Source organism: Pangasianodon hypophthalmus, chromosome 2, assembly GCF_027358585.1.
Source record: "Pangasianodon hypophthalmus isolate fPanHyp1 chromosome 2, fPanHyp1.pri, whole genome shotgun sequence".
In the NCBI taxonomy this organism is placed as follows: Eukaryota; Metazoa; Chordata; class Actinopteri; order Siluriformes; family Pangasiidae; genus Pangasianodon; species Pangasianodon hypophthalmus.
In genome coordinates this window covers 18,842,116-18,856,902 of record NC_069711.1, presented here as the reverse complement: position 1 = coordinate 18,856,902, position 14,787 = coordinate 18,842,116, and the positions used below count along the sequence as shown (strand labels likewise).

The following is a 14,787-nucleotide window of genomic DNA, read 5'->3' as shown; positions in this document are numbered from 1 at the left end:
AAAAGCAAAAACTCCTCTTTTCAGCTTCCTAAGGAATATGTAATAAACTGTACTTTTTAGGACACAAATGGTGGCTACTGTGTCCTCATAGGTACACATTTACACTTGTTTCTATCTTGGGGATACAAAAATACGCCTTTACAGTATTTTTTCAGTTATGTCCAACTGGACTTAATAATATGAAACACTATAGTGCTAGTTAGTCTTGCTTTGCTCTCTATAGTCTATTCAAGTAAGTGACGTTTATAACGTTTGAAAGATGTTAGTTGAATTTTGAAAGTAGTTTTTCAGTGCAGTCAATTATTTTTTCTCAAGCTCAGTAACTACATCATTATAGTGACTTTCATATATGACACTAACTAAAGCAGAGAGTGACTGGTAAATTATCTAGCTACATCTTTAGAACTTCCACAGCACATAACATATGGCAGCACAGTTTGAAATATTTATCATTCCTCGCCCTGTGAAAAAGAAAGACATCCCTGTCTAGCAACTTCTTCAGAAATCCTCTGGAGGATCTGTTTTGACATGCCTTCTAATTACCAGCACATTATAAAATCAGGCGAAACTACTTGTATTTTTGTTTCTAACACATAGACACCAACGTTGCCTATACAAACCAACTACCAGATGAACTCTTTACTGAAACATGTTGAGAACAACAGGGAACAACAGCAAGACACATCACACTGCAGCTTAGAAGGAATATTTACACACCAAAGTAGGAACAAAAAATGAACAGAAAGTAAAACAGCAAGAGCCCAGTAGAGTTTGTCACAATTGCTAGTGTGATAACAAAAACTAAACAGATGAATGCATCAGTTCCTCTTTGTTGACCACATGTGTTCAGGCAGTTCAAAAAATGGATGTCTATGAGGAAGCACTCATTGTGGTCTGATAAATTTGTAATGATTGACGATATGCAGAAACACCCTGGTGGCCTATAGTTATTTCCCTAATAGATAGACCCAGAGGTGGTTTCAGGGCAAGTAGTAAAGGTGGTGAAAAATCCGGAGAAAAGAAGGCAAAAACGGTATATGTTTCAGATGAATTACTTAGAAAATGACTTCATTAATTATGGGTGTGTTTTGTTTTGTATTGTAATTGGCTACAAGCCTGAATGAGTAATTTACAATTTACAATGAGTAATTTACAATTTACAATTTAGCCATACCTTTTCTGTTGCTATGGTTGTTTATCAAGAAAAAAGCACTAGTTGCATTATATCTTACATGAAAATACAGTTACAGTTAGATAATCCAGAGTAAATTGACAAAATCTTTATTCTATTTCATCTTAGCATTCACTTTCACTGATTCAGATACTGGTCCTGTGTTCATGGTCCGCTTGTAGCCTGTGGTTCAGTTTCATCATATCCTCCTTTAAATGTCAAAATGTGTATAAGGAAAGGGGATACACACATTTTAACCTAATGATTAAAATCACATGTGTCAGACAAAGGAAAACAATGAAATGTACAGTGTAGGGGAAAATCAACAAAGAAAGAAAGAACTTTTTAACTAGCTACCCATCCAAAATGTCATTGGAATCCATTTTAACTGGATTTTAGGAAGCTAGCATGCTCAACCATAAATTCCCATGAAATGAAAGTAATAAAGACAATAAAAAATAGACAGGCTATTTGTTTAGATTTGAAAGGTTGTAGGCTACTAGGAAGCATTTCTCACCTACTTTCCTACTTTTTTTTTTCTTCTTTATGTCATGTCTTGCCTGAAGAATACCCTCAGGGTTTTTTTTTTTTTTTTTTTTTTTTTTTGACTGTTCCTCATATTTACAGTCCCAGCTGCAGCATGTTCAGTGTTGACTAATTCCACAAAACTAGAGCTGGGCAGTATACCTTATGTATACAGGTACTGATATACATAAAGGTATGCATTTTTGCAATATGTCTGTTAAGTGATAAAATTGCTCATTGCAAACGAAAGAATTGCACACATGTAATACAAATCATTTCACAAGTGGTGATATATCAATAGACCAAATCAGCATTACATCAGAGCAGCAATGCAACATCATAGATAAGAGTGTTTTAAAGAAAATAACACAGCAGTAAGGTAAATAGAAAATCTTAAACATTTATTGACCTGTTAATCAAGTAATAAAGAAGAAAAATCACCTAACAACTGGCAAAGATAGTCTCCTAGCTTGACCAGCTTGGTCTGTGTTTTCACACCCATAATGTCATTTTTGTTCATAGTAAGTACACTACTAAAGCTGTTATGATTTGCCTGGGTGGCATGGTGGTGCAGTGGGTGGTGCAGTGAGTCATATTGTTGTGTGTTCACAGCTCCAGGGTCCCAGGTTTGATCCTGAGCTTGGGGTACTGTCTGTGTGGAGTTCCTGTACATGTTCTCTCCATGTCTGAGTTTCCTCTGGGTTCTCGGGTTTCCTTCCACTTCCCAGAAACATGCCAGAAGGTGGACTGACTAAGATAAATTCACCCTAGGTGTGTGTATGGTACCCTATGGTCTAGCATCCCATCCAGGTTGTTCCTGGGACAGGCCCTGGATCATGTCCCTGATCAGGATAAAGCAGAAAAAGTGAGTGTGTGTGTGTTCTTTGCATGTTGATCACTTCACAATTAAAATGACCGTGTGTGTATTCCATCAACTTTTTACTACATATTAAAAACATTGTTGTATTGTTGTTTAGGACTTTAGCGGGAGACTGCAGAGGGAGTGTGGGGGAATGAGTGAGTTATAACACTTGATGTCTACCTTGGAATACAGATTAATATAATTTAAAGATCAATAATTTTCCTGCTAAAAACACAGACAAAGTTGATGAACAAGATTCATGAAATATTATTCCAGTTAAGTCCATTTCAGTTCCAGGTTGTAACACTACATTTGTGTGTTTGTGTGTGTGCGTGTGTGTGTGTGTGAGAGAGAGAGAGAGAGAGAGAGAGAGAGAGAGAATGAATAACAACCAACCACAACCACCTAACCTAACAGGAGAAATAAAATACAGATTTTATTTTTTTAATCTACTTTGAGCTGAAATTAGCAACCTCAGTACAGTTTTTTCAGTATTCGAAAACTGAATTATTGAATCTGAATTTGTGAACCCTGAAAAAAAAAAAAAAAAAAAATATATATATATATATATATATATATATATATATATATATATATATATATATATATATATATAGTTTCTGTTTATATGACAGGTCAATTTTCATATATATTTTCATTTGAATATATATATATATATATATGAAAATTGACCTGTCATATAAACAGAGACAGTGTCTCGAACTTTGTTTCCCCCAGTTTATTAATAAAGCATCAGTTACTAGCAACAATTTAGATTAATAAACTGATCATTTAATATTTTATATATTTATACCTCAAGTATATATATATATATATATTTATACCTCAAGTATATATATATATATATATATATATATATATATATATATATATATATATATATATATATATATATATATATATATATATATATATATTTGAATATAGATGCTTGGTTTTTTTTTCAAAACCTGAATTTTAAAAGGTGAATCTCTGTCTGCTGAAAAAAATTCAAGGAGGTTAATTAAAAATAATTAAGTAAAGATGTTTGGTTTTCAACCTAATATATATCAATATTATGAATTCAATTTTGTTTTTGTTTCATTATTAAGAATTCGAAGGCTTTTATAATTCAAATCCTTTTGTCAGTTTTTTCTTCCGTACCAGCTGATACTGCAGCAAGTCTCTGAGTTAGTCTTTTTTGCCACAATGCTGCCCCCTGGAGGGAAAAAGGGTAAATGACCATGCAGCAATAAAATGGGTTCAACTTCAGACATAATTAAATCTCCGCTACAATGATGAAAATGGACCTGTCATATAAACAGAAACAGTGTCTCTAGTGGGAACACCAACTTTGTTTCCCCCAGTTTATTAATAAAGCATCAGTTACTAGCAACAATTTAGATTAATAAACTGATCATTTAATATTTTGAACTACTGACTTCCAAACTATTGTTATTAGTGTTATTAATATATGTTATTTATAATGCTAGATATTATTATTATACTAAAGGCCTCTGTTATATCACTCATGATTGTCAGAGGGTGTTGATTAATTTAATAATAATAATAATAATAATAATAATAATAATAATAATAAACAATCAAACTATTGTTACGAGTTTTATTGATATAGTCTATTTATAATGCTAGATATTAATTTTCTATAAAGGCTCTAAGTAGTGCAAAAGATATATTTAATGCCCTCGTTTTAACATGTTATTTATTAAAAGTACACAAAAAGCCCAGTCAAGGAACAAATGCATTAACGTTACAAGCTACAACACTTGGTTGAGTTTTACCTAGAAACTTGTTTGACGAATGCTTTGCATCAGGTGATGTACCCTGTCAAATTTTTTAAATTATTATTATTATTATTATTATTATTATTGGTCTTGAAAACCGCGTCACGCAAACCTATTCAAACGTACAGAGGATCATGCGCATGCGCAGTACGTCCTCCTTTTTGACCCAGCAGCTGTTAAGGAAAGGGGCGTGTTCTCTCTTCAGAGAGAGAGCGAGAGAGAGAGAGAGAGATTAAACATTCAGTAAACAGCTACAGTGCTGTGCCAGCTGTCTCGGATGGAAGTGAACAGCAGTTTAGATGCTTTACAGACTCACCGTGTTCCTGCAGAGACAGAGCGCTGTGACTGAGTGAACAGACATACAGGTTTCAGTGTGCGTGTCTGTGTGTCCCAACAAAACAACAACAACGGTCCAGACAACAGAGCGGAAAAAGCGGCGGAAATTTGGGGCTCCAGCGGGGCTCCAGCGCGGTGTGACCGCCGCCATGGCGCTGCTGGGGGGCATCGGCAACCAGGTAACCCGCTAATCCCGGCCTGAGTGGGACTGTGTGTGTGTTTCTCTATTTACCTGTCTGTCTTTTTATCTGTCTGCCTGTATGTCATGCATCTGTCTGTCTTTTTATCTGTCTGTCTGTCTACCTATCCATCTATCTGTCTGTTTGTATGTCTGTCTATCTATCTATCTGTCTGTCTGTCTGTCTGTCTGAGGCAAAAGAAAATGTTGGGTGGTGTGTCATGTTTTTGGTCTAAAGGTTAATTAGAAAATAGCAGGCTTTTTGTTGTTGTTGTTGTTGTTGTTGTTATTGTTGTATATGCTATAGTATGTTTGCCTCTGCCAAAAGGTTAAGACATGGCCAGGTTCCCAGATTCGGCAAAATGAATATATTACCTTAATAATAATGAACTTAACTGAATTCCCATGCTTAGTCCAGTATAATGTGATTGTGCAAGGTTTGCTATTTTTCCTTCGGGTACGCAATTGCTTTCAGATTATTATTCAGTTATTCACCTTAAAGTATAATATTACATATACTTTAAGGTGAATAACATGTAGTACTATTTACATAAAATGTCAGTAAAACTACTAGGAAAGGTATGTAGTCACAAGAGTGAAGAAATTAAGTCTGTCTCAGAATTTAAGGTGTTTAAATATTATTTAATTCCACCAATATTATATATGTTGTGAGAGTGACGAATAAAGTCTGGAGCCGCCAATGGGAAGTCAAGTCACTTTGACCTGTGTGACGTGCTGTGAGTGTTGTAAAAGCACAGAATGCAGAGGCCTTTGGCCCAGAGGAGTGCTGCTCTAGTCAAGTACCCAGCAGTGGTGGCAGGTGTGAACAAGTCAGAGAGAACATGAACATAGTGAGAGCATACCATCCTGCTCAGTACTGTCTCTGCCCCTGAGCGAGCTCACTCAAGCAGCCAGGGTGTTGCTGCAGCATGCTCTGCATGACACGTGTATTAAGTTTCTACATCTAGAAATGAGGATTTTTTTTTTAAAGGTGTGGGTGTTTCCAGAAACTCAGAGGTTTCTAAGGCCTGGAAAAAAGTTTTTTTTAAGCTTGGATGATGTTAGAAAAGTTTGTTAGGTCTGGATATTTCCAGAATGTTTCCTTTTTAAAGGATGCAAAATTCCCCCCCAAAACATGAATTCTTTCAGTTCCATATTTTTGTCTGGCAAGAATAACATACATTTTGGCCTGAGAGATAATTATAGTTTGATATAAAACATTTCATTAAGTGGTGAATAAGGCCGTAACAGAACGTTTAATTTGATACAAGGCTCTTGTTTTCATATATCTCCATATTGAACAACACATTCAACACTGCATAATAAACAGGCTATTCGTCATAAAATAGTGCTTATATTACATGACGTATAATAAACATTTAAACTTAATCAAGCCCTCTTTATCTCAACTTCCTCTTTATCTTGTGTCAGGAGAGGCTGCAGGGATTAATAAAACATGCTTCTTCTAAGCATGCTGTTTATACAATTCAAACACACATCTAGCGCTACACAGAGCAAGATGACTGTGAGAGTGCAGCCAGCTAACAGCTGAATGGAAAAAGCCCTGCGTTTCAGACGTGTCCGCTTGTTTAATTAGCCATGTTTAATTTCAACCTTCTAATGCACAGCTGCTAAGAGTCTGAATGGATCACACAAACGCTGTCATTATAAAGTTTCAATTATTGTACTTTTATAATGTTGAATGTTTTAGTCAATTGAATATGGAAACCTAAGACACATATACAGGCAATGCTCATTTTTGCTGTATTGAAAGTATGTTGTATCAATATTGTATCAAATTTGAATTTTGTGTATATCACACCCTTAACTGTGAAATATTTTTGGAAGACACTTCAAAATATGGGTTTAAATATGAAAACTGAGACAGCCATTTGCGTTTTGTTCCTGCAAGTATTTTGATGTTAATTTGGATGTGCTTGGGATTATTTTAATAAAGATGAAGTGGCATTATGTCTAGTAGTATTAAACATTCTAAAAGGAAGAAGAGACATTTCTGTCCATCATTTCTAATGCAGGGGTAATAAACCTTTGCTCTCTTATTTTTATAAGACATTGGACAATCGCAATTGGAAGTTTGATTGCGCTGATAGAGCTTTCACCCTTTGCAGGATCTTATCTTCTGAACTTTGAGACCAGCATGAGGAGTGGTGCTTTTATTTTGGTTTCAGATTGCTACGTCTGCTGACAATGTCGTGAGTGATTGAGCTTTCTTGGAAATGCCAAAGGCGGAAGTGTCTTGTTCCATGAACCGTATTAGTTTATATACCAGGCAAACGTTTATCCTACTGGTGATATACTGTAGACTGAATTAAAAGATTGCAGTGCCTAATTTTCCAGTGTCTACCAAATGAACTTGTATTACCTCTGATTTGCGATGTCTCCTGATGAACCTGTTGCTTGGTAACTGCCAGGTTAATTTGTGACATCCACTTCAGCTCTGAGAGCATTGCTCTATAGTTTTCTGGAAGAGTTATATGCTATTATATCAGTTGATGTGTGTGTTTGCTTTTCTCTTTACAAATTGTAATTAAACATTACCATGTTTAACGTGTCTGTCTATTTATTGACCAGAACACTCGTCTGGATCCTGAGCAGTATTTCACCAAACTAGAGCGCATTGGAAAAGGATCCTTTGGAGAAGTTTACAAAGGAATTAACAACCACACCAAGGAGGTAGTGGCCATCAAGATCATAGATCTAGAGGAGGCAGAGGATGAGATTGAAGACATTCAGCAGGAGATCACAGTTCTCAGCCAGTGCGACAGTCCCTTCGTCACCAAATACTTTGGCTCGTACCTGAAGGTCTGTGGACAAGTTATTCATACTCATCTGCATATTCTAATAAGACCAGTAAGAACTTTATTCAGCTCTGCTGTAGCTAGCATGTTCTGTTGTTTCTTCATTAAAATTCATTTTATTCAACTCACACTCCCCCAAAAGATTTTCAGTAGCAACCGATAGCAGCAAAAATCAATATAAGTCACTTTGTTGTATAAAGATTATTAATATAGACTTCATTTTATTAGGGAATATAACACAAACTGCTGTGGAGTCAGTTATGGCAGCTGGACAGAAACCTGCTTTGTGCATGCTTAAAGTCAGCTTGCTGCTTCCTGTTGACAAAGCCTACTGAGGTCTAATATGGCAAAACTACTTTGGCAGAAACATAGAAAAGCTTCCATGAGTTCATTTTATGTGTGATGAATTCCAGTTTCATTTACACTGTATGATATTTTTGACACTAGCTATTTTAACTTTAACATTTTTTCATAGTCGATATGAATTTCAGTCATCACGTTAAAGATATTGCTTAGTGACATAAACGTTGACACACAATTTCTATTTATTTATTTATTACCCATATTTATTTAACAATGGCTACATAAAGTCTCAGGCTCAGACACTTAACATCCTGTGGCTATTGTCTGATATCTTTTGTACACCTTTCTGTCCAAAAGCATCAGGACCTTAAATGTTGCAGTCTGATTGGCTTTCTGCAGTTCCATGTATATATACTTCACTCTAAATTTCTCACTGGTTTCCAGTGAGAAAACAAACTTTTGAACACTAAAGTTTTGTTAAAGAACGTAGTGGTGAGTAAATGAGAAAATCACCATGTTTGTCAGCAGTCTGTGTTTGGTCATCTCCCATGTAGGTCAAATTGCCCTTTTCTGTGAAAGTAGTATGTTCTTGACCACATTTATGACAAAATGTATCAGACTCTGTAGTGAATGTTAGTAACTGTAACATCTCTCATCTTAGTACCTGCTAGATGACAAAGTAAGTGTGTGTTATTGACTGGAAAATGTGGTACTTGGTTTATATCTTTCTGTATGTCTTTAAAGAGTTTTACTATAAACAAAATCTTGGTCTCAGGAAGCTTATTCCATGTCTAAATAAATGAATGATTGGATGGCTGAGTGTAATGGTAACAGCAAGTTGTGTATAACTGCAGGGCACTAAGCTATGGATCATCATGGAGTACTTGGGTGGTGGCTCTGCTCTAGACATGGTGAGTATAGACGGCATCCTGATATTATTGACTGTGCTTACAATATAGAAATAAAAATACTAAACTTTTCATTTACATTTCTTGAGTATCTTGAGGACCACAGTTTGTAACATGGTGTGGGATTTCTCTGTGCTATGTGTTGTTAGCTAAAGCCAGGACCACTGGAGGAGGCCTACATCGCCACCATTCTCCGAGAGATCCTTAAAGGACTGGACTACCTCCACTCAGAGAGGAAGATTCACAGGGACATTAAAGGTCAGGACTGAAATAGTCTCTGTTTCACTCTGTGAAAATATGCAAAAGCCCGGAAGCTGTGTCAAAACCACGGAACATGTGGCTTCCATCCACATCAAAATCCACAAATCATGTTGTTTTATTTGTTAGCATATGCATTTAACTATAAGACTGTGCTCTACTTATAAATTGCAATCCAGTTGATTTTATAGATGTTTTTGTTTATTTTTGAATAAAAATTTATTGTAAAATGCTCAAAATATATAAACAACAATGGGGTGGTGTGATGCAGGCCAGCGCAAAGCGGATTTACTGTTACCATCCTGAATATTATTATTTCCTATAACAGAATGTTCTCAATTGTTATTATCACAGCAATTTGCATTTACATTTACGTTTTATATTAATTAAAGTATGGCCTGTAATACTTTTGATCAGTTTATACTTGCATGTTGGAGCATAAGAAAAAATTGCAGCTTCTCATGTTACTGAGAAACCGGAAAGCACAAAGTTCTCTGTCCTGAAGACTGTACCGTGGCAGAAAGCTTATGGTTACTGTTAAGAGCTGACACCTGAGACTCCCTCCTAAAAAAAAAAAATAAATAAACATTTCCTTACAGAAAACAGATGCTTTCTGTGTTTAAAAATAACAACACTTTTTAGCCATTTTTTGGTATTCTTAAATTATGTGACCATCCATCATACAAGCCCCTGTGAATTAGCTGTTACTATCGAGACAGTAATGGTATTAAATGGTATTAAAACAAGTGCATTGATATAAACCTGTGATTTGAATTACACTTTCTGACCAATCAAAATCCAGCATTCAGCAGCACTCTGGTATAAATAACACTTCAGTATACGTAAATCTGCTGTTTTTATTCTGATCACCACAAACCTTTTCATCCAAACAGCTGCCAACGTCTTACTGTCAGAGCACGGAGAGGTGAAGCTGGCCGACTTCGGCGTGGCAGGTCAGCTAACAGACACACAGATCAAGAGGAACACTTTTGTGGGGACGCCATTCTGGATGGCTCCTGAAGTCATTAAGCAGTCTGCATATGATTTTAAGGTACGCTTTCCATGGACTACTATCCCACTATTTGGTCCTTTGGGTGTCAAGTTTAAGTCTAGAATTCAAGTTACAAATCAACATCTGTTAAGTACCTCATACTTTCTGTTCACTCATGTAAATTATCCTGATGAAATATTTAGAAAGGAACAGATGGTAAGGGTGCTAAATGTTATGTTGTCTCTCATTCTTCTTTGTATTTTTACTTTCTCTTCATCCCAGGCTGACATCTGGTCATTGGGTATCACAGCCATCGAGCTGGCCAAAGGAGAACCCCCAAACTCAGACCTGCACCCCATGAGGGTTCTCTTCCTCATCCCTAAGAACAACCCACCCACTCTGGAGGGCAACTACAGCAAGGCCTTTAAGGAGTTTGTGGAAGCGTGTCTTAACAAAGACCCACGGTTTGTGAGTGTCCCTGCTTTTTTTTTTTTTTTAATGAAGATAGGACACAACTACGCAGACATTCATGATGACGAAAGTCATAAAACTCTGTACCTAACCACAACATCACACCATTCCAACACTCTTTGCTCTTTTATTAAAACCAATTAGAGAAATACAAAGTATGAAATAAACAGAATGTGCTGAAACTCATGTTGCATCATTACATTTTCATCTATTCATGGCACGAATACTTACATGTTGCTGTCATTAAGAGTAACACTGATCTTCTCTACAGAGACCAACAGCCAAAGAGCTGCTTAAGCATAAATTCATCAGTCGCTACACCAGGAAAACATCCTACTTAGCAGAGCTGATCGACCGTTACCGCCGCTGGAAGTCTGAGGGCCACGGGGACCAGTCCAGCTCCGACGACTCTGACACGTAAGAGATTACAATACATATTTATACTGATTGCTATACTGGTGTGTAGTGCTTAACGTGACCAGTGTGTGTATGTGTGTGTCAGGGATGGCGAGGGCGATGAAACACATCAGAGTCCTATGTGGACGTTCCCTCCCACTGTAAGACCCAGTTCTCTGAACAAGCTTCAGAGAGCAAATAACCATGCAGAGAGTAAGGTGGGTGTGTGTACATTAACCTTATTCATTTCCACTCTTTCACAGGATTGGTAGCTGTTGTGTGGTCGCGGAGGCACGGAGTGGGAATTGGAAATGAACAGCGTTACACCTGAACCTTATAATTCTTATTGCATATCAAATCTAAGATAAAATTAAGCACGTCAGATTTATTAGTTGTGATCATTCCAAACAGGAGAACTCGGTTCCTGAGAACCTGAGTCATGAAATCATAATGCTTGCTTAAGATATAGTACTTTATTTGTGCTCAGTTTGCTTTTATGAGTTCTTGTGTTAATAAAGTTGGTTTATTTTTGCTCCTGTCAGGAAACCATGTGCTAGACTGAATGTACTTCAATTAGGGTTGGGCGATATGACAAAAATATCACGATTCTCAAAGATATTTCTGCAATACACGTCACCATATACATAGGTTTGCTAACAATTTCCCAGCAGTGCAGTAGTGTAGCATTAAAAAATGCTGATTTCCCATGATAATTTCTTTAATGTCTACAAAAATGAATTGATTTTTATTTTTTATATTTACAAATTTTATTTCTAAAAAATAAATGCAAAATATATTTAACACTGAATTTTTAACATCACCTTTTTCTAGTACATTTGTAATTGTTGAAATAAATACATTTTAAAATGTAATAAATAGATATTCATGATATGTCAGAAACATTAGGGCAGTTTTTCTTTAGATAAGGGCACAAATTTGTAATTAATTTCAAATTAACCTTAATTTAAAAGTGTCATGGAAAGATTTGACTTAATTTATTTGTTCAGTTATTCCAGGTACCGTTTATTAATTATTTCCCCACCCCTTTTTTGGAGAACAACATGGACTTAGATTTTAGAGAGAAAAAGGAGATGAAAAAGAAATAAAGAGAAGAAGAGTAAGGAAATATGTGAAAGACAAAACAGATATTCAGTAGTATAATATAATAAATAAGGTTTTAATACAATATGGCGATTACATTCCCAACTATAATAAAATGTTAGGCAGTTGTTATGAAAATCAAGTAATTGCGCACCTTATTACTTTCCACTACAGACAGCAGATGTGATGAAGAGGCAGCCGAAGTCCTCCTCACTCACGACACTCCTCATGCCTGTCTTTCGAGAGGTATGCTACTACAGTATATTACATAATAATATAATTACACAGTAACCAGTGTGCACTAATTTTGTAAGTTTTTACTCAAATTCATTGCATTGCTTCATTGATGGGGTTTATATAATTAACATCACAAATATGTTTTACAAGCACAGCACAAAGCACTCAAGTCATTTGACTGACCCATTTAAGTGAATTTGCTCACTTTACCAGCAGCAGTATTATCGAATAGAGAACTCTAGAGCTGTAGTATTCATTTCTACTGTCTGTGTGTAGTTAAAAGAAAAGCGTCGTGTGACTGGAGGCAGTGTGTGTGCATTAGAGGAGCTGGAGAATGCCTTTAACCTGGCAGAGGAGTCGAGTCCCGGAATCTCAGACCATTTACTCGCCCATGTGATGGAGAGAGTGTGCAGGTAAAAATGTTTGGTTTGATATTTAAGGCCAGCAATTTATAAAACATTTGTGTTCGTGAAAAAAAGTTCCAAACCCTTTACATTTGTGTCCTATTTATTAATCACAAATCATCCTAAAATCATGTGCACATAAACAAGCACATCAGCTCATGCTTATATGATGACATTAATATTTATTTAAATAGATTGCCAAGACTGATAACGAGTCATAAGCTACTCATCATCATGAGAAAGTATCACTGATTTCAGTAAATGCAGTGTTTTGTCAAGGGGTGAGCCCAAGACCTGCCCACTCATTCATTCTTTTTTTTAGACTAAATAGTTATTGGGAATTTATTATTCAGTACAAGCTTATTCACCTTGATTTATCTGTTTTTTCCTTAACATTTTCAAAATTACTAGATTTGTTCACTAATTAAATCATTCACTCACCAATATCAACTCAGCACTAAAGAGTACTAAATGTGCCCCTTCAATGTGCATGCAGTAGGGTTGGGCACACACACAAACACACACACAAACACACACACACAAAGAAAAGACACACACACTCAGTTTGCATATGCATAGAAACATTTTAACTCACTTTCTGGTTTTCATTAATCCTAATTTCAGAGTCACTTTTAATACAAGACCAAATTAGAAGAATTTTGGGAAGCTCTTATTGTTCAAAAATGTTCTTTTATAGGGACATGATAGTGAAGGGGGGATGACTTCACTATGGTTCAAATTGTCACCAGCATCTTGTATTTAATGGTTAAAGACCAACAGTACCACTGAAAGAGTACTGTTTTCATATGCAGATACATTATGAAATCCTTTCTGCAGTGGTGCGGTGGGTAGCATTGGTGCCTGACAGGTCCTGGGTCTCTGGTTTGATCCTGAGACCGGGTTACTGTCTGTGTGGGGATTTTCATATTCTCCTTGTGTCCCCGTGGGTTTCCTCCCACCTCCCAAAAACATACCAGTAGGTGGATTTGCTAAGATAAATTGTCTCTAGGCGTGAGTGTGTCAGTGTGTGTGCATGGTGCCCTGAGATGGCCTGGTGTCATGTTCATGGTGTATTCCTTCCTCACCCCCAGTGTTCCTGGGATAGTCTCTGGATCCACCTGAACACTGACCAGGATGAAGTGCTTATTGAAGATGAATGAATGAATAATATTATGTTTTGGAATATAATTTGATGGCTGTATTAGTTTTTTAGATAAATTATAGAAAATTAGTTTTGCTAGTAAACTCAGTAACCCTGTTTTTGCACCTTCAAATCAGTTGAGTTTCTATAGTTTGCACTGTTAAGTTCTATAGAACAGACATGATGATTCTTATACTGCCATAACGTGACTTCATCACTGTCAGTAGTATGTTAAATGTGACATTTATTTAAGTGGTTAACATTGCCAAGCGATTTTAGATGCTGAAGGCTTAAACTATTTGTAAGGTCCACATGCAAGGCCTGTATAAAAACACACAGTGATTGCAGCAGATAAGTCGTCATGGCTATGTGCCAATCAGAGACGGAACATCTTCATCTGCAGTGATTCTCACCTCTCATTCTGTTCCTCTTCCTGCAGGTTTACGCTTAATGGGAACACGACACCACCAAAGCGATGAGAGCTCTGGATTAAATCACACCATCGACCCACATTTCTCCTCACGACCTCCTCTCTAACGCCATTTATATAAACCTTGGACCATTTCATCAATGCCACCCATATTATTATTATTATTATTATTATTATTATTGCACATTATGGGATGTGTTCCAATTATTTCCTTTACAGTATACTGATTGCTTTTAAAAAGTCAAGATCTGTGTATTGAATGATGTGATGTTAGACTTTATCATATTAATAAACCACAAGGACACATAGATATGGAGCTGTTTTGTAGCACAGAAACAAAGGCCTTGAATACATTATGACTTATGAAGATCATTACAAAAAGAAAAGGACATTTTCAAGCTCAGAACCCAATTAATACCAGTTTGTTTTTATTAGTTATCTTTTAAATATG

The 14,787-nt window shown here is 36.1% G+C and overlaps 1 protein-coding gene across 1 annotated transcript; it reads left to right on the top strand.

Moving 5' to 3' along the window:
• Nucleotides 1-4,548: 4,548 nt before the first annotated feature.
• On the top strand, nucleotides 4,549-14,644 carry stk25a (serine/threonine kinase 25a). The gene is made up of 11 exons (XM_026927091.3): nucleotides 4,549-4,878; nucleotides 7,470-7,700; nucleotides 8,854-8,910; nucleotides 9,057-9,165; nucleotides 10,059-10,216; nucleotides 10,439-10,624; nucleotides 10,899-11,044; nucleotides 11,130-11,241; nucleotides 12,299-12,370; nucleotides 12,638-12,774; nucleotides 14,346-14,644. The coding sequence occupies exons 1-11, from the start codon at nucleotides 4,849-4,851 to the stop codon at nucleotides 14,383-14,385; spliced, it is 1,278 nt and encodes a 425-aa protein (XP_026782892.3). The 5' UTR covers nucleotides 4,549-4,848; the 3' UTR covers nucleotides 14,386-14,644.
• The last annotated feature ends 143 nt before the right edge of the window (nucleotides 14,645-14,787 follow it).

Bases quoted from the DNA above. Each gene is read 5' to 3' on its own strand.
- stk25a (XM_026927091.3), top strand. From the start codon at position 4,849: ATGGCGCTGCTGGGGGGCATCGGCAACCAG. The intron at 7,701-8,853 runs GTCTGTGGACAA...GTATAACTGCAG, and splicing joins ACTTTGGCTCGTACCTGAAG to GGCACTAAGCTATGGATCAT. The intron at 12,371-12,637 runs GTATGCTACTAC...GTCTGTGTGTAG, and splicing joins TCATGCCTGTCTTTCGAGAG to TTAAAAGAAAAGCGTCGTGT.